Raw genomic sequence first — 18,898 nt, forward strand, 5'->3', positions numbered from 1 at the left:
CTCTGTTGTCGGTCAGTTTAATTGTGAACACAAAGTAGAAAAAGCTTGTGTTACATTTTAGTGTTTCAACACAAAAAAAAAACATTTCAAGAGCTTCCTATAAAGAGTTATCAATTAATTACATACATGTTTACATTGTAATACAATCCAATACCCTGCGACAAATCCTATTTTAATATAATTATATATTTCAGTCCTTGTCTGGTTGGTGTTCTTACCAGTACTGTTAGTTTGTAGAGTAAATGGTTTGTTTATTTTTACAGTTTGCTCTTGATTATGCCAAAATAGATTACTAAAATACTGGATTTTCTTTAAATACAGTCAAATACACCAATCAGCCAAAATATTAAAACCACTGACGGGTGTTATTCGGGTTGTAACAATGTTGGGGTGGGTGGTCTGTTACAAGTTGCCTTGGGGCACCTTGTACCCTGGCTGGTAGAGCGGGTGCCCCATATACAGAGGCTGTGTCCTCACCGCAGGTTTGATTCCAATCTGTGGCCCTTTGCTGCATGTCATTCCCTCTCTGTACCCCCTTTCATGTTTAATACTCTAAACATATGAAAGGGAAAAAGCCATGAAAATAATCTTTTTTTTAAAAGTGACCTCTGCATGAATGCCATGATCAATGTCATTAACTTCTGTCAGTGGTTTTAATGTTTTGGCTAATCATTATATAAAAGCAACATAAGCTATACCCAAAAAGCTGAATATTCTCAGAGTCAAGAACTGAGGGTGGGATTTAATATGGTACAAAGTTATTGGATTGTATTGGATTTAATTAACAAATATAAAACGCATATCTCCTTTCCCTGTTATCCATTATACACATTAGATATACAATATTGTACAAAAAGTGTGAGTAATGAAGTCATCAGCTTAAGTAAAGCTGATGCACATTTATATACGAAAGCATCTCTTGCATCATGTACGCACCAGTGAGGCCAGGTACACCCACACAGACAGGACATTGTTGGGGTAGGGGTGCACATACACAGCCAGGGCGAACTCCACATTTGACGCCTGAGCGTTGTGAACTCCGGTGCTGTACACTGCCTCTATGATGGGCCCCATCTCAGAGAATGGAAGATTCAGGGGAAATCCTGAAATCTGAAAAAAAGAAAGAGCCTATTAATTATTTATGATAGGATTTTATTAATGTGACACCATGTGTTGTGCCAGCGTTTTTTTTCAAAGCGGAGAATATTTGATGACAGATTGATGACTAATGACATCAGTCAGTGACTCAGTTGAGTACGTTTTTTCCAGGCGCTCCCATTTCAGTCTTACCCTGTTGTCTCCCAGTAAGCTCTGCAACTCGTGGCGGTGCCCCTCAGCTATGTCCTGCCCCCCGCTTTGCTCCAGTTTGGGTAGGAATTGTTTTAGGGTGTTGGTGCAGTAGCGGTTCCAGCGGGTTGGGTGACGGGGGCGCCACTCCATGATCTTCTCCTTCAGGGTCTTCTCAATTCTACAGAAAGTTAGATGAGTTATGAGATTTGTCTGGTGTGTAATTTCAGCCAAACAAATCAGCATGACGCAGCGTTAACTCGCCTGTCCTGAAGATCTCTTGCAGCTTCTTTGTCTGCGCGCCGATAAACCAACTTCTCTGGCTGAAGGGAATCAGATTTAAAGGAAAACGTTAAAAAAAAACAAACATGTAAAAAGATCAAAGACAAATCTTGGACACTCACTTGTGCGCTCATCCGCCCATTGTCAGGGCAGGATCTGGTGAAAAACGGCTTCCACAAATTGGCTTTTTCTGTGTCAAAATTCATTGTCATTGGTGACGTATAATCTTGAATGTTGAACCACACCTAAAGGAGAATTCAGAGAGAACTGAATACGCTGCTGAAGGAGATGAAAAGAAAATTAGGCTTGGGTATCTATTATTCTTACTGACATTTTATCTGGGTATATGGTATATGATGGTATTTGTGTAAAACAAAACTATACACACACACACACACACAAAACTGAGCTACTGGTGACAGCAGTCACTGTAGCATTACATTGTCTAGCCTACAATGTTGTGTTCTTATATTATGAATAAAAATTATTATAATTAAATTATTATTATAAAAATTATATTTTTATGAGATGTATTTTTCAGGTCGTAGGATACACATATTTAAAAACCTTTTACTGTTGCTGGATAAAAAAAAATCTAGCAAAGGCAAGAAACAGACAAGACATTCACAGTCTCCCAGCAAATGTACTTATTCGTCAGGCATTGTCAAAATCTTTGACAACTTTGACCAAACCTGACTAAGATCTTGGTTTGATTCAATGTTACATTGATACAACTGCTGGCAGCTTGTAATAAATCTGTCGCTCTCTTGTCTGGTTCCTGCAGTATTTTTAGAGACTATCGACAGTGACAGCAGTAGAGACTGACCTCTGATGGTGTGAGCTTTTTACGACAGTCCTCAATACAGTGTCTCTGTATCAGTTTAATAGGCAAGAGTGTCTTTGACGGTATCAAAAATCACACCTTCAAGGACTTATAAACACTCCAGTATACCTTGATGCCACCCAAACCTTTGTCACATCACGTCCTGGTGATTTGATCTCATATAGTTGCTTTCTTTCAACTCACATTGTTGGCATTGACCAGGCAACCAACTGTCTGCAGCGGGCAGAAGGTGTCGTACTGCCCGTAGTACTGACCACTGCTGGGGTTCCAGATCAGGAAGCGGTTCTGCTCTGAGGTCAAGACATATGCTGTGGGCCCCTAAAAATTAAAGATAAAACATCTTAGTGCTGCTGTAGAGAGACTCAAAGCTCTTCATTATTTGTCCAGAAAGAGACTTTTTATCTTATTAACGAATGAAGACCTGAGACAAATATGTAGAGGCATCGTTGTGGCAGACCTAAAATCTCAGGGTCACAAATGATTGTTACACACCTCTGGTATAGCGGTGCCGATTACGAGCCAGGCTTTCTTGCCCATATACAGGAAGTAGTTGCACAACAGTACAGCGTGTTCTTCTTCATCTCCTGCTAGGAGGTCGAGGAATTCCTGAAATAGGGAGGACAAGTTACTATAGGATGGACATGTTCCTCCTCTTACAGCACCACAGAGTGTTCACTCACATTACAGGTGCTCCACAGGTCACAGGCAGCAGAAAACGCAACTCCGTCTGGCAGAGAAGGGATGAGGGAGACAAAGCGGGCAACCAGGACCTGTGTGAGGTGAGGATTGAGTAAATGCGTTACAATAAATCTGATCAAAAAAGAATTAAAAATAATTACTACTTCAGAAGATAAGTAGCCCCTTTCTACATTCACTTCAAACAAGCGACTGACCGAGGCCTCCTGCGGGTTTTCGGGGAATGCGTCCAGTAACTCCTGTGGGGGGTTTAGTGGTCGAATGTAACGTGTGATGACGACCATCTTCCCATTGAGGTCTATGACGGTGGTAATGCAGGGTCGGTCCGGGTAGCTCTGTGCTGCGTCCCTCTCAAACCTCTTTGTAGCCAGCAGTACACCCTCAGCTTCGTCGCTGTCAAACTGCATCAAAAGGTCAAAGGTTACAGCGAAGAAATGCAGGCCAACACTATCTAAATTAATCAATATGCATGAAGAATTATGTGATCATATACAGGTGAAATGACTGAATGACAGTTACCTTCAGTTCCTTAATCTAGCATATGTAGCAGAGCAAAAGCAAATAAAGACACAAAAGGACGACACACATAAGAACAAATTAATAAACTGATACATAACCACTGTAATAGAGCACAGGCAACACGTGAACATATATAATGAAGTATTGATATAGAAACTCAAATGAAATGGATGTTGATGGGATATGAAGACACATGATCTAAGACAAACTGGCATGTGATGATGCAGACTGGGCACTGAAAAGCAGACAGGAGCAATCCTTGATTCATACAGAAGCCAAGAACGGCTGTGCTTTCACTTAATTATTAATTATATTGTTATCTTGAGATAACGAAGCATGTTTTCTTGTGAGAACAAATGTAAAGTGCTTGAATCAACAAGAAAGGTTTTTGTATATTAATCTTTGGAGTGAAGCCATGAAACTGTTCTAATGTGTAGCTAAAACAACCATAAATCACCTGGTGTTCACAGGGTCACTGTTTATTTTTTGGTTACATAGTATTTACTTTATCCTCTACACTTATCTTCCTCTTTTTTCTGTAAATAACGATGTAAAATTGTAGATATTTGATTTTGGGTATGTGGGTGTATGCATATATGTAGGGCTAGGCGATAAAACAATAATAATATCAATCGCAAAATATCTTTTCCTCGACTGAAATATGAGACACAGTCAATAGAATGTCGATAGAGCGCAGTTCAGCCATGTTTTGACAGGAAACACGAACAGTCAACGATAATAAGAAAGGTGCTGCGGCCAACCAAATGCAGTGAACGACTTCCACTCTCGAACAGCTGCGTGTTTTGTCAGTGATGAGTACTGATTGATTTTCAGTTTAAATTAGTTGCTACAGCTGTCAAGACCCCGTCTATGCTCGCTGGCATAGCACTCCTGATCTCTGATAAAAAAACGTTAATATTAAAAGGAAAGAACGTTTTGTTTTCTTGAGGTAACAATTGATTATGTTGTTGGCTCGTGATAATTAAATTATTGACTTGTGATCTCTAGATAACAACAACAAAACTGCAAGCACTGCTTTCGGCTTCCGTACTCTGGCTCTTAAACACGACTTACCTTTTCTCGAACAGACTCTCCGGGCACCAGCTGCGGTTCGATAGTGATGAAGAGCGTGATAAATGCTCCCTCACTCAGGCTCCGCAAAGTATCATAACCGCTGTTGGTGCCATAGCTCCGCTCTTTACTGTACCCCAGCAACACTGCTGGCGTGTTCACCTTGAATGTTCCATCAATCTACCCAATGATAAAAAAAATCAGTTAGCAGTTCAAGAGTCAGGCCTGTTAAAAAATACACAACAACAAAGACTGTCACCTTGGACTGAGAATAAATGGTGCTGAAGGGAATCTTGACAGAGCCCAGCCAGTGCTTCTCTACTCGGGTATGTATTGATTTCCCTCTGTCTTTATCACTCTGAGGAGCAAAAGATTCAATAATGAAGCACAAATAATTCATTAAAGGAGCATGTTCTGATATAATTACTGTGAGGGAGGTGAGAGAAAAAGTTTTACTCACCACTCCTGTTTCATAAACCACCTCATCATATATGTTGATGAAGACTTCGTCTCTGACTGACTGCAAGGCGGCAGCACTGTAGTCACCATTTGGGGCACTGTAGAGAGATCATACATCTGAGTTTTTCTCTAGTTTTTGGATTTGGGAGTGAGTTTTCCATGTTTACTAATACTTCTTTGACTGTCTTAGACCATAGGAATGATATGTATGAATTTTGAAAATGGATGTAGTTCCTCTCTAAGTGCACTTAGCTACAGTATCTGGAAAGAGTCACATGTTTTGGAGGTGTGTAAGTTTATGTTGTTCTGATACCAGAATTTTAAACTTCGTTACAATACTAGTATTAAAAAATATATATACTTGATACCTCTGCAAAAAAAAGAAAGTCCTATGCACAGAAATAGTTGTTTTTTCTTTTAAATTAGTATTCTTCACACAGCGCTGGTACAGAAAAAGTCACTGAACACAAGCCTCCCGTTGAGGATGAAGTTGAGGACCAGCTGATTTTCTTCCCTGTTGTTTAATTTGTACATCTTTGGGTTAAAAATCTGTCTGTAGATCTGTTTTTTGAAAAGCTTTGGTACTTTTGATATTATCAAATGTATAGTTAACAGAGATGGTATGGTTCTAAATATGTGATACTGAAAAAGTATTAAAGTATCGATCCTTCATCAATCTTAATGTAAGCGGATAAAGCTGATTTGAAATTGGCCTGTAGCATCCAGTGGCCATAAAATACAGAAATAAATATATTTTATAAAGGACAAAAGTCAAGCCATGAAATACAAAGTCCTCACCTAAACGGTAGCTGCAGCTCCTCGTTCCAGCAGGGGTTTGGTCCATCAGCTGTGGTTGTTTGAAGTACTGTGCGCTGGAAGGACACCTCCACAAAGGGCCTCACTAGTATCTACATCACACCAATATAAACAAGCACACTCAAAATACACAATTTAGATCAAATGTCAATAAAGACCTTGCTGCCAGTTAGCTGTAAGTTACAGTTAAGGTGTACTGAACCTGACTGACGAGCCAATCACTGCCCTGGATGACAGCCTGAGACGACTGTCCTGGTTTACTGAAAAGAAAAAATCCATGATGAGAAGTTCAACGTTGTCAGGTGTCTAAAAAGCATGCATAATTCGAATTTTTGAGGGCAAATGAAGATTTTTACTCAACACTATTCTGAATTTGACTGAGTGCACTCACTTGCTATGGGGCCTGCGGACGGGGATGTCGTAGGCACGGATGATGTTGACCAGCAGTTTAATGTCTCCATCAGTCAGATTCTGAGCTGTCACCTTCTTTCTCTCCTTCCTCTGAGGTTTCAGCGGCCGCTTTGGTTCGGCCAGCTTGAAAAGGTTCATCCCTAGAATCCTGATGGTCAAGACAAACAGCCTTATTAGTTAGTCAACAGTCAACAAAGGACTGCAAATTGCTCATATAAATGGATGTCGAAATGAACGCAAAAAAATAGCTTCATTCAAAGTGTGGGATATGATTATTACCACCAAAAGTACTCAGTCCCTTCAGGTATCTGCGATTTTATCATCACACTACTAATTAAGAGGCGATGTTTACTTTGGCAGTTTGATTTTCTTGACTTTTTATGGTATAGTAAGAGCTGCTGAAAAATTAGACCATTAAGGAGTAAAAGTGTTTTGTTGAACTGTGGCACTGGGTGCCACCAGAAAGACGACCGCTTGTTTTAACAAAGAAAATATAGGAGTATATTATAGGCGAAACTCTGCAAGTCCCATGGTGCCTTGCAAAGTGTTTTAGCATGTGTTGCTGTAGCAGAGGCTCGAAAAATCAGGATAAGCACATAATAAACAGCATTATTTCATGAAGAATAGTTGCATGGATGGTTTGTTACACTTGGAAGGGAGCTGTCTTTCAGTATTTATACAGCAAGCAAAGCTTGATTAATGACTTTCACATTTATTCTGTGATAAATATGTAATTTTGGTATATAAAATAAACATTTTAACAATATTACAGATTATTACTGTATTAGAAAAATATTATGTGAGGCACACATTAGTAAAATTGTAACCTTTACCAATTCTTGTAATTTTATAGTGGATAAATAAATAAAATTAATCTAATTTTTTGAGAAAATACCAAAAAAAAACTAACTGTTTCGGTGAAATAAACTGCAAAATCCTAAAAGGACTGAATACTACACAAGGTCTATAGTCACTACAGTGCTGGTACTCTGGGTTCAAACTAAATGGAGGAGCAGAAACACAGGGGTGTGACAGAGGGTGGAAGAAAAAGAAAGAAACTCATACCCTGGACCTGCACCACTGTTAAAAACGCATGCAGAAAAATAACAGAAAATGAAACGGCAAAGATTATAACATTCACTTTCAATACTAAAAAACTTGCAAAGCAACACCCAACATTGCGATTGGAGTCGACAGTTTTACATTATTATGAACGTATCTGCACAAATGCCATCAAAGACTAAAATTAATTTCAGATTTTCTGTTATCATGTCCACATGTTGAGAACCTGCTCTGAAACACTGCTGTGAGCAGATCCAGAGGACAGTATTACTCATCCAGGGGAATGTTGTGTTGAGTTCAAGATCAAATAGACCGAGGCAGCACCAGGCCAAAAAACATACTTACATCAGCCTGTGATTTATATCAGCCCTGCCACTCGCTGTGATACGTTGATTTGGCTCTTGATCCCACAGTTCAAAGTAATCCAAGTTATCTAACCTTTCCTTTACAACTTGAGCAGGCACTGTCTGTTACGTTTCAGTTCATTTTGACAAGAGGAATAAGCAAAAGATTAAAAAAAAAAAAAAAAGATAAATTCCGTGCATACACACGTAAATCACTATTTGGTGATTGGCAAGAAAGCAAAAGTTACGGTAACATGCATAACACAAACATGAAAGAATGTCAGTTGTGAAAGATGGGAGTTAAAAGTGAGACAGACTATTTAGTGCGTTAATTCCTGGGAGAGTATTTACCCGATGCTTGGTATCTCCTCTTCCATCACCAAGTCAGACAGAAGGTAGTGATGTTTAGCAAGAAGAAATCTGTTGATGACTGACTCTCGGATCTGAGGAAAATGCCAAGATTATACAACAAGTTAAGACTCTGACCCTCCTTAGAGGTGTTTATGTATGTATGCGTACACTGTACTGTGTATGTGTACGTATGAATATGTATGTTGAAGAGGGATCGAAGTGCCGAGGTGGGTTCTGTTGGATGTTTTTGTTATGGTTTTCTGGTTTTATTTGTCTATTTCGGTTTAATTTTATATTCTTTTTTGCCTTTTTCTGACTGTGTATCCTTTTATATCTAAATAATTTGTATTCTAAATGTCAGTATATATGAATATTATTAAAATCAATAAATAATTTGAATGACAAGATTACTCATCAGATTATTAATGCAATTATATGCTTGAGATATACACACATGTTTAAGTCAGATGGGCTACTCACCTTCTGGAGGTGTTTGGCCGTTCTGGCTCGGTGTGAATCCAGATGTTCTTTAGCCTCAACTTTCTCTTCTTCTTTCAGTCTCTTCTCATATTCCTGAAATCATTTTTAAATAAAAAGAGAAAAAAAAGAGTTAGCCTAACACAGAGCTAAAGCATCCTCACTCTGCCGTAACGATCATATTCTACAAGTAAATATTTGTAAAGCTGACCTCAAACACTTTATCAGTGACCTCTCTCTCCAAAGCAGGAACACACTTGTAATTTCGAAACTCTGCAACTTCCTGGTTCCTGAGTTTGAGCAGGTGAAATCTTTTGGACCTCTCCAACTCTTCATCAGTCACAAAGTTAAACTCTTCCTGCAGCTGCTCCAGACGGAAATACTCCGGAGCTGTCACCTCTCCGCTACTGGCCACCTGGTGAACCACAGGAACAAAGAAAGAAGACACTGCAAAAATCAAGAAGTCTTCCAGAGTGTTGAGACCTCTTTTTTATGCACAATTCTGTATTCTGATACACACTTTTAGCAGCTGCATGATGGAGGCATTTTTTGGATCATTGGGGTCTAGTCGAGACTGCGTGGCCCACTCTCCAATTTTTTTCATGTCATACAGTCCAGATGCCCCGATATATGTGACAGCATCAAGACGACCCAAACCACTAAAAACACACACAAAAAAAGAGATTAATGAGACATTACTGAGAGTAAAATTTACCTTTAGGCAGTTTGTTAGATGTTAAATGACAGACTCAAAGGTTGGCTAAACTTATCATTAAAATTATTTTTTGTGATTGCTTTCACCCAGTGAAAATGCCATCGTAATAATCAGCTACATTCCTAAAAAAAATATTTTCCTGAAGAATATTGTTTTCAAGAATTTGTTGTTGTTTGTTTTATTTAGTGAGTTGGTGTCATGTTGTGCAGTGTGAAATATTCATAACCTAAAGTGCAAAGTGCAATTCAATTATGATTTGGTTACTGAAAAATGTGATAGATGATTATGATGTGATATGCATACAAATATGTTATGATATATACAATATTTTTTCAGAAAATGTGCAGTCGTTTAGATTAAATTGTGCTAAATTTGGACTGTTTTCTAAGTGTTTTTCTTACATGTAGACTGGTCAACTAGTTTAAACTTCTGTGTAATCTTTAGGGAAATTAGAAACATCCCTTTTGTTTTATCCTATAAACTACAGATTGCATATGCCATACACTACTAAGAATTATTTCCCATACTATGCTTTTTTAGACATGTTACAGCCACTGTATGTGTCTTACTTTAATGATATATGACACTAAACTTGCAGACACCCAAACTTTCAGACAAGTGCAGGAAACTCTGAAATCAATGTTTTGGACTGCGCATTAAAAATGAATGATGATCCATCAGAAAATACAATTTGAATATTTTCTTGTGTGCTCTCATTATTGCAGGCATCAGTGTGTCAGACTTTTCAGAAACTTACCCTGCAGCATAACCTTTGATGCTAAATTAAATCAGTTTAACATGATTTATTACCTACATTAACAAAGCTTCAAGTCTGAGCACGTTGCCAAGTTTAAATCGTGCTGACATAAACTGAAACTACTGGCTGCCGGGAGGCTAGATGATATTCCTGAATATTAATACCTGTGGTGTGTTTTGGAAGATGATCAGCAGTTATATAAAACATACAGGATATGTTTATTCATGGGTTAAATATTCACAACCACAAGTACTGTCCTCTAAGTGACATTACCTGTGTTTGCCGGCAAGTTGTTGAGACACAGGAGGGGCGAGTGGTACATCGTCCTCCCCAGTCCCCCAAGAAACACAGCACGCCACCTTCCCAGAGGTCAGCAGGGTCTGTTTGTTACTGCCATCGGCCTCAAAGGAGAGGGGCACGTCTGACGAGGCATAAAGAGAGGATGAGACACAGGAAGACAGGGACTGAGAATACTGAAAGTCCCTGTTCAACAAGTGGGAGGGCAATAAATAATATAAACACAGATGTTATCCTAATATAGTTGTGGACAACATTTGGTGATGTTGTTGTTGTTGTTTAGTGATGTTATGTGACTTCTCCTCTTACAATTACACTCCAAGAAGCATGGCGATGGATGTTCAAAACATGAGCAGGTTTATTTCAATTGCAGCCATCGCACTAGCCATCATTACTTCCAATCAAAAGTGATGTGGCCGTGTTATGTAAGCAATATTGGAAAGGTAAGCCCCTTATACATGGGAGCGACCACTTATGAGGGATTTCTGGGAGGTGATAGTCCACAATTTTACAGAGGAATTGTAGATTCTAAACTTCCGGATGATCCGCTCAACTTTTAAAGAGTTAAGTGATGCAATAACAGCTCTTGTAGCTTCTGCCACATCATGAGGGAGCCAGTTCCTACTGACAAGCACATAGCCATACCATCACACCTATCGTGTCAGGTCTGAGCAAGTGTAATATGAAGGCTTTTACCACTTCCAACACCCTCGTGGTCGAACATCACTCGCTGGTTGCTGCTGAACTCAAATTCCTCAAGAGGGACCTTGCCCGTCAAAACTGAGGGTTCTGGCACCGGGACAAACACTTGAGCCAGAAGGGAGCACGATGAGCCAATCTCCTCAAACACCTGCCCATACACACATACACACACACAGATATGAGAAAAGAAAACTGTTCATGTTGTAATCTATCAAGCAGATGTGTGGCTGAGACAAAGTGGCATCCTGATAAATGTTTCTGTACCTGCAAATTGATGCTTTGTGGACAGTTGACTATCTTGAGATTGAAAATCTGGCCAAACTGCACCCTGAAATCAGTGTTCAAGGAGCCGCTGTCTGTCCGGGAGACTTCTTTGCCGTTGTATAGGATCTTGACGAAAAGAGAGCGCCTTGTAACATCCTCTCTTCGAGCTATTTCAGGCCTACAACCAAAAGTAAACAAACATGATGAGAAACATTCACAGTGCTACAATAACAGCGCAGTGAAGGCCTTTCATTTTGGATTCAGGGTTACCCTCTTGCTTTTCTAAAAACAAGTGAAAAATCTGCTAAGGGGCATTATACTGCAGATTTATTTAGCAGTCAAAGTAACACTAACCCTTCCCCTGTTTCTTACTTTTTTTTTTTTAAAGAAACCGAGACTTTCTCTGTGTTCCTGCTCATACCTGGGGCAGAGTTCACTGGCGGTGATGTTTCCAGATGCAGACAGCTCAGGGATCAGGATGGATTCTCCTGGTTTCCTGCGTATCCTGGAGGCTTTCTCTCTGACCCGCTGCTCTATAGAGTTAAAATCTGGTTTTTCTGGAGGCTCCGGCTTTTGGGGGCCTTCTTCACTGGGCCCTTCTGACTCGCTCACGTCCTGCTCTTCATCTTCCTCTTCTGTGTCATCCTGTGCCTGGCCTTTCTTCTTCTTTTTTCTCTTCTTCTTTTTTTCCTTCTAAAAACATAGTTTGTATGTATTAACATAAATATACATATGTTCACCTAAGGTGCAAGACTGTCTTCATTTCACACCAGAACTTAATTTACTTACGACTCTTCAGGAGAGATAATATTAAAGGTAAGATGATTCTACATCACAGATTTTGCTTGTACAGTAATATGTCTATGTTTTGTCGTTCAGTTTGCTGCATTGTAATTTATTGTATTACCGTTGCTGAGGTATTTCTACACGCCTGTTTGGGTTTCTCACCTCTCCGGCACCTGTTTATCTGTATTCTTTTATACCTTTTTTCTGTTACTGTTTTTAATGGTGCAAAAAAATAAAATTAAATGAAGTAACTAACTACATCCAACTAAACTATACTTAATAAATATTCAGAAAGGTACTATAGCTTGATTGATAATCCCAGTTCATAAAACTTCAAATATATAAATATTGCAATACTTTTATCAGCGGGGCCACAGGCTTAACCATTATTTTGTAACCTTATTTGGCTATAGATGGTTTTCATTGTGACAAAAACTGAAAGCAACATTAATTGTCTGAAAATCCACTTGCCAGTGCTCTGATGGCAGACATGTTTTATAATAACTTAATTTAGCATTTTTTCACTACAATTCATTTTTACTTATCAAGTGACACAAATACCAATATACTTTACCTGCAGTAAGTGAATATGGGCCAATATCAGCGTAGCCAATTTATCCATTTAACTCTAGTAGTTACCTGCTTCCTTCTCCAGAGCTTCCACTCTTCCAGCTGTTTCTTGTACTCGGCCAGCTTTCTCTGATAATCCTCTTCGGTTTCTGCCTCCAGTTCCACAACCTCTGCCAAGATTTCATCTTCATACTCTCGCTCATCTGACTCCCGGTCCACATTTTCTCTGGAGCAAAGTTTAAAAAAAAAACAACACATTAATAAAAAGGGTACAAGCATCTGTAGAACACTATAATAAGAAAATACGAACATTATCCAACAGACTTACTTTCTGAGGTAGAGCTTGAAGGATGTGTTGGTATACTTCTGAAAGTCTCTCAGGGCCTTGATCTCCTTCCACACTTTAACTGTGTTCTTCAGCAGAGTCCTGTCCTTCTCCTGCTCAGTGTCTCGCAGCTGCCGAGTGTTCCTGTGATATTCAGGGGAGTATCGTACAACAGGAATGTTGGCCATCATGGTGCTAAAGGGTACTGGTTTCCAGACTGAACATAAACTGGAGAACTCACCTAATCTCCCGACTGTACTCTGATATCCTCTGCTGCATGGCTTGAGTGAGGCTCGCCCCGCCATGGATCTCCAGCATATTCCGAAGCGCACTCCTCAGTCCGTTCAACTACAGCACACAGAAAATGCATGATATATTTATGCAGCATATTTGAATAAAGCAACAAATTCAGGAGTGCAAGGAAGTTTCACAGAGCTTTGCTATTCAGTAAAGTTTACCTTGTCAGTCAGGTGTCCCGTGAGATTATTTTTCTGCCTGGTGAGGTACTGATCATACAGCTGAGCCAGACGAGCCCCCAGGACATGTTCACGACTGAAGAGCGGGTGATGGGAGAAGATCAGCCCAGCAACATCAACATCAAGCTGGTAGTCCCCCTCGGGGTCCGCTGCACCAGAGATATACTGATTTGCATACTTGGACTTCACTGCCTGGGGGAGAGAACAACATCATCCATCATGCAATGTTGTGGAAAATAATAATCACAGTGAAAAATACTCATTGCTAGTGGCTTGCTTGAGCGTATCTAAGTATGTGTGCAAGTGTAAAGGAAGCATGAAATAGTTGGCAAGAGCATCAGGGGGTACTGTAATAAAAAGTCACGCATGACAACAATGTAAAATAAACACTCAATTAAACTACAATGAACGCTCTGTTTTAGAGATGATCGAATACGGCAGCTGTTCCTGTCTCCAGGGGAAAAAAATGCGTGTTAAGTTCTTTGGGGGTTTTCCACTCAGACACTCCCAACCAGTGAACCAGATCTGAGTGTAACCTGCATTGTCAGTTTTGTTTTTTTCCACAGTTTCCATATTTGCCATATTTTGCTTCTGTGGTAAGTCATTTAGTCATTTAGAAATATTAGCAATGTCCAGAATTAGCTGCCGTCAATCAGGATGCAGATGGACCATAGTGTCTGATTGCTCACAGAATTTGTCAATGAACTGTAACAAACACATTACTGCAAATTGGAGATCAATAGGTACGTTCACATGCATTATTGTACATTTACATTAAATACATAATCCAAAGAGGCCAATCAACAATATGATTCTCCGAATCATTCTCCGTTTTTCCAAAGAAACTGAAATTTGTCTTGTTGATGCTCAGATGTTTTGTTAAATTTATTTAATTTCCACATGATCAAGTTATTTTAATTTTTCCGTATTTATTTAGCCCAATATCAACAAAAAGGAGCTAAAATTCAGTTTCTATTCCAGCTCCTCCACTGAAGAGAACTTCACAGCTTGTATTTCTTTTAACGTCCACAATGCCCAGGTGGAGTTTTGATGTAGCTGATATTGTCTGTAGAGATGATATCACAGATGTGTCAGCCTCCACCTCTGCTCTATTCCCTGATAACAAACCACTCCCTGCTCCTTTGTACCAAATGCCAAACTGCCCTTTTGCTTTTTTTTTTCAAAATGGCAAAAAGGTTACAGAACACTCAAGTCTGAGAGTGCCACCACACTTCCAGTGTATGAATGTGCATGGTGCGTTAGATGTGGCAAATGGACGGAGTGATCGAAGTGAGTGTGGGTGTGTGTCTGACCTTCCTGTACACGGTTTGCAGTGTGGGGTCCAGGTCCTCCTCCATGTGGAAGAGAGGCGGTCTGGTGGATGATTCCTTTATGGGGTCCGGCAGAGCCAAGAGCCTGCCGTCATCTCCAAACCACTTCTTTCCCTTGATAAATAATGCAAAATATATATATTGTAAAGAACTCACAGGTTGAGAGCAAGTGAAACTGCTGAGCTGTCTGTTATGTTGGTTGAAATTACCTCGTCTGTTTTCAAAATGCGGTTCTCCAGAATGTTCTCATTGGTCAGCGATACAGAAGGCCTCTCCCCTACATACAGACCCTCGTCCTCCAGGTAACGAGGTTTCATGTTCTCTGGCAATTTGTTGGAGGTTAAGACTGTGACAATGAGAGATAAAGGTAGTTAGGATATAGTAAACATTCTCAGCATAATATTAAAGCTGACATCACAGGATCTGAAAGCTGTGGTTGTGAATCAGGTGGTTTAGTACATTACAGAATACCTGTTCGAAAGCTCGGTACAAAGAGGTGCTCATTCTCTTGAAGAACACGTCTTTGGTAGCCAATATACTCTGCTTTCTTCACTTCCAGGAAGTCCTGTGACGACTGTCCAATGACGAATAAATCCTCATCTTCATCTCGCACAAGAGGAGCTTCTTCACTCTAAAGCGGGACAAAGAATATGAAGTGCTGCAGATCTATTTGGTCTTATGCAATTGTTGCTACAGAACAGGTAGAAACTGTTATCAGGGTTCCCATGCATTTTCATGGAGAAAATGTTAAAACTTTTCAAGGACCCATGATCATCCCTCCCCCCATTTACCCAGCAAATTTAAAATATATCAGATTCAAACTTTCAAAATGTTAGCTAGCTGGCATACATTAAGGGGAGAAAATGAAGAAACATACGAGATGGTAAACAAAATATTAACACATTGACACACATTGGAGGTACGTAACATCGAAAGCTACAGAAAAAATATCTGTTGTCATGTTACATTATGTGGTAGATAATCCACAGAAGATTACAATCTCAACTATTTCATAACACACAACAAAATGCCATGACTTTCCAAAAACTTTCAAAGACTTTTGGAATATGTGATTTTGAAATTCCAAGACTTTTCCAGTTTTTTCATGGCTGTAGGAACCCTGAATTAGGATACAAACAGATGATTTCTTACAATATTATTGTTGGTGTCTTACCTGGTCTTCATTTTCATCTTGATTATCCTCTTCAGCATCTTCCTGTTCTACGGCTTCATCTTCTTCTTCATCTTCGCCTCCGTCAGCTGTTTTTTTCTGTTTTTCTCTTTTCTTGCCCTTCTTCTCCATCTCGTCTGGTGGCTCTGGCTCAAAGTTGAGTGTAAAGAAATTGTACGTATCCTCAGCAGTCAGTTCGCCTTCTCCTACCTGTTTTTACAAAGAACCAATAAATAAATACAACAGAAATACTTCATTCTGAAAAAGGTCAATCTTGTCTCCAGCCTTACTCGTCTTGCTGCTTCTCTGAACTTGACCCTTGTGCTGAGTGCCAGAGGGTCATCATGTCTTCCTGCTCTGTCTGGATGAACCTGTTAAACACTCGGAGTTAAACCTCCACTGCACTGGTTACAAGCAACGCTAGAAGATGCTATGCCATCACAGGTAATGTAGATGCTCACCTCTCGGTCAAACCGTGTTACAGGTTCCCTGTCTCGGAGGCCTTGAAGGCGACTTGTTGGCTCGAGAGTGGCCTCCTGCTGCTGAAGGCTCTCACCTTTAGACTGGAACACAAGAGGCCATCAATACTTTTAATTCATGATTTGCAAATGCAAGTTTTTGCAAAAACAGGTAGTTTTTGTGTCTTTTATGATCTTATTAAAAATACAAGCTTATTTCTGGAAAAAAAGACAGTGGGTTTACTCTGGCTGCTCTCAGTTTCTCTTCCAAGCGCCGTGTCACAGAGCTGTCTAAATGCTTAGAGCTGGGAGTTTGCTGAATTCTCAAGGAGAGACCTAGAAGGCAAAGCACATCATGAAACATGTAACAATTACATGTGTTATTTAGTGTTGCGCTGTTACTGACTGATGATCTCAAATCAAATGCTGGTGCTGACTGCTTGGATATTGTCATTTTTATACTCACGTAACATGGGTAAGGGTTTTATATGGGTTTATTTTGAAATGTTTACACATACTTTTAAATATTTACATCCTGTGCCATTTGTTTACTCTTACTGTATTTCTATTTTTATATGCTTTTATACCACGCTGGTACTTATTTCTTTCTTGTAAAAATTTCTCAGTGCTGGCATTAGAGTGACTGTAACTACCCACAATTTCCCCCTCGGGATCAATAAAATATTTCTGATTCTGAATTTGTATTTTTTTTCCCATGATGTCTGTCTGTAACTTTTGTTGCTGCCTGTCTTGGCCAGGCCACTCTTAAAAATGAGATTCTCAAGAGTTTTTTCTGGTTAAATTAAATAAATATTGACAATTAAAGATCTTAAAGTGCAATTCTGATACTGCTGCCAGTATTTTTTAATGACGAAGGACAGAAGCAAGTTTAAAGAGAACATGGACACTAACCTCTCTGAGAACCAGTTGGGGGTCTTGACAAAACCACCGGGTCAGCTGCCTTTTCAGCTGAGCCCTCATCTTCACTTTGGTGCTGAACGGTGGAGATCTCCTCCACATCGTCATCATGGGACTCCTGAGCTGAAGACTGGTCAAGCAGCTATAATATGCCAAGGGATGTAACATTATGCACAAAAATGCTGCTGGAGTTAGAGCTTGAACTTTAATGCAGTTAACGGAATTAAAGGATGCAAAAAGGAGATGTACCCTTTTCTTCCGCCTCTGTCTTTGAGCCCTAATGGTGCGTTTCAGTGTCTCTCCGGGGTCTTCCTCGCTGCTTTGAGGTTCCTGATGCAACAGAGGCATACTGTAAGACAAACAACAACAGCAAGACTGCACACACAAACTTTACTTCTATCCACACTGCTATTTAGCACAGCTGGAAAGGGGTTCAGTGGTTGAGGGAAAAGAGGAAGAAATAGGTGTTGAGCAGCCAGCAGCACACATGTGGGCGACTACAGCCTAAAAGCTGAGCTACAAAACACACCAACCTTCATTGTCGTTTGCAGTTTCTCCTCACTCAAATTGGTAGACGAAACCAAAGCCTATCAAGTATAATTTTAGATTAACTTAAGTGTTAGGAGCTCCTTTTATCTGTGTTCCTGTGTGTTTTTAACTTTGAAGTGTGTATAAAATGAGTGAGGACACTCCTCCAGGCCATGCTGAGTCTTGTCAGGGAGGACTCTTGTTCACTGTCAGTCCACAGAGACAACTCAGTGTGTGATCTTTATCTGCAGTAACATAACGTTTAAAACTTTACCTGAATGTCGTCCTCATGTTTGTTTTTTACCAGAGTTTCTTGCAAAGCACGTCGTTTCTTCCGCAGTTTTTCACGAATGTCACTAGAATAGAAATAGAGAAAACATGTTAACAAATAGAGGTAACGTTAGCTTATGCAGCTAAAAGTGGCGTCTCGAGACATATAGCCGACTAAAGTTACATGAAAGCGGTTAAATAAGAAAGAAAACAACTAGGTTACCTTGAGGATGCCAGTGTGGCGACGGTAATTTTCTGTACAGTAAAGAAAAAGTCACTTCAGGAGTGTGACCACTGCAGTTGTGGTCTAGCTAACGTTAACGGTTAGTTTGTGTTACCCGGCTAGCGTTTACATGCTACAACATGTACATATCTGCGCTCCCGTCGCTTTTATCCAAATGTATGATTTTCCGAGAGACATATATTTCTCTCTAAATATCATAGACTTTACAAAATAAGTCTATGGTCAATTTTTAGCAAACGAGCGCCGTTACCGCTGCCTAGTAACGAGATAAACTACCCCTCAACCTACCTTGAAAACAAGCGGCGATCACTGTTTTTATAAAAAGTACCGCCCCACTTTGTTGTGATTGGCTAATACGTTGCTTCGAAATATCCTTGTGATTGGATGCTGGCTATTACTGACGTTGTCGTTGACCAATGATAACCTCTTTAACGCACCACTTGATTTGTAAGATATGTACTAAGTCT

General features: G+C 39.7%; 1 protein-coding gene across 5 annotated transcripts; it reads right to left on the reverse strand.

Annotated features, from left to right (window-relative positions):
- Window position 1: 1 nt before the first annotated feature.
- cc2d2a (coiled-coil and C2 domain containing 2A) lies at window positions 2-18,704 on the reverse strand. Of its 5 annotated transcripts, XM_088078002.1 has the most exons (40): window positions 18,411-18,704; window positions 18,192-18,273; window positions 17,923-17,976; window positions 17,639-17,719; window positions 17,384-17,531; window positions 16,716-16,807; window positions 16,475-16,576; window positions 16,304-16,384; window positions 16,017-16,223; window positions 15,314-15,473; window positions 15,052-15,188; window positions 14,825-14,956; window positions 13,494-13,703; window positions 13,277-13,383; window positions 13,039-13,179; window positions 12,780-12,936; window positions 11,776-12,047; window positions 11,355-11,532; window positions 11,085-11,238; window positions 10,365-10,512; window positions 9,140-9,278; window positions 8,831-9,034; window positions 8,623-8,715; window positions 8,143-8,234; window positions 7,451-7,465; window positions 6,366-6,533; window positions 6,177-6,234; window positions 5,957-6,066; window positions 5,160-5,256; window positions 4,959-5,057; window positions 4,703-4,879; window positions 3,629-3,643; window positions 3,307-3,510; window positions 3,094-3,183; window positions 2,906-3,019; window positions 2,597-2,731; window positions 1,692-1,814; window positions 1,552-1,610; window positions 1,291-1,468; window positions 2-1,110 (listed from the first exon to the last, which is right to left on the reverse strand). In XM_088078002.1, exons 3-40 carry the CDS (start codon window positions 17,926-17,928, stop codon window positions 925-927), a joined length of 4,869 nt encoding a protein of 1,622 aa, XP_087934128.1. In that variant the 5' UTR covers window positions 17,929-17,976; window positions 18,192-18,273; window positions 18,411-18,704; the 3' UTR covers window positions 2-924. The 5 variants fall into 5 exon arrangements, with proteins under 5 accessions (XP_087934128.1, XP_087934127.1, XP_042339450.2 ...); XM_088078001.1 differs by having other exon boundaries at window positions 17,923-18,273; XM_042483516.2 differs by lacking the exon at window positions 7,451-7,465 and having other exon boundaries at window positions 18,411-18,460.
- Window positions 18,705-18,898: the final 194 nt, after the last annotated feature.

Source organism: Plectropomus leopardus, chromosome 5 (genome assembly GCF_026936395.1).
Source record: "Plectropomus leopardus strain MGB_pleo_1.0 chromosome 5, ASM2693639v1, whole genome shotgun sequence".
Classification (NCBI taxonomy): Eukaryota; Metazoa; Chordata; class Actinopteri; order Perciformes; family Serranidae; genus Plectropomus; species Plectropomus leopardus.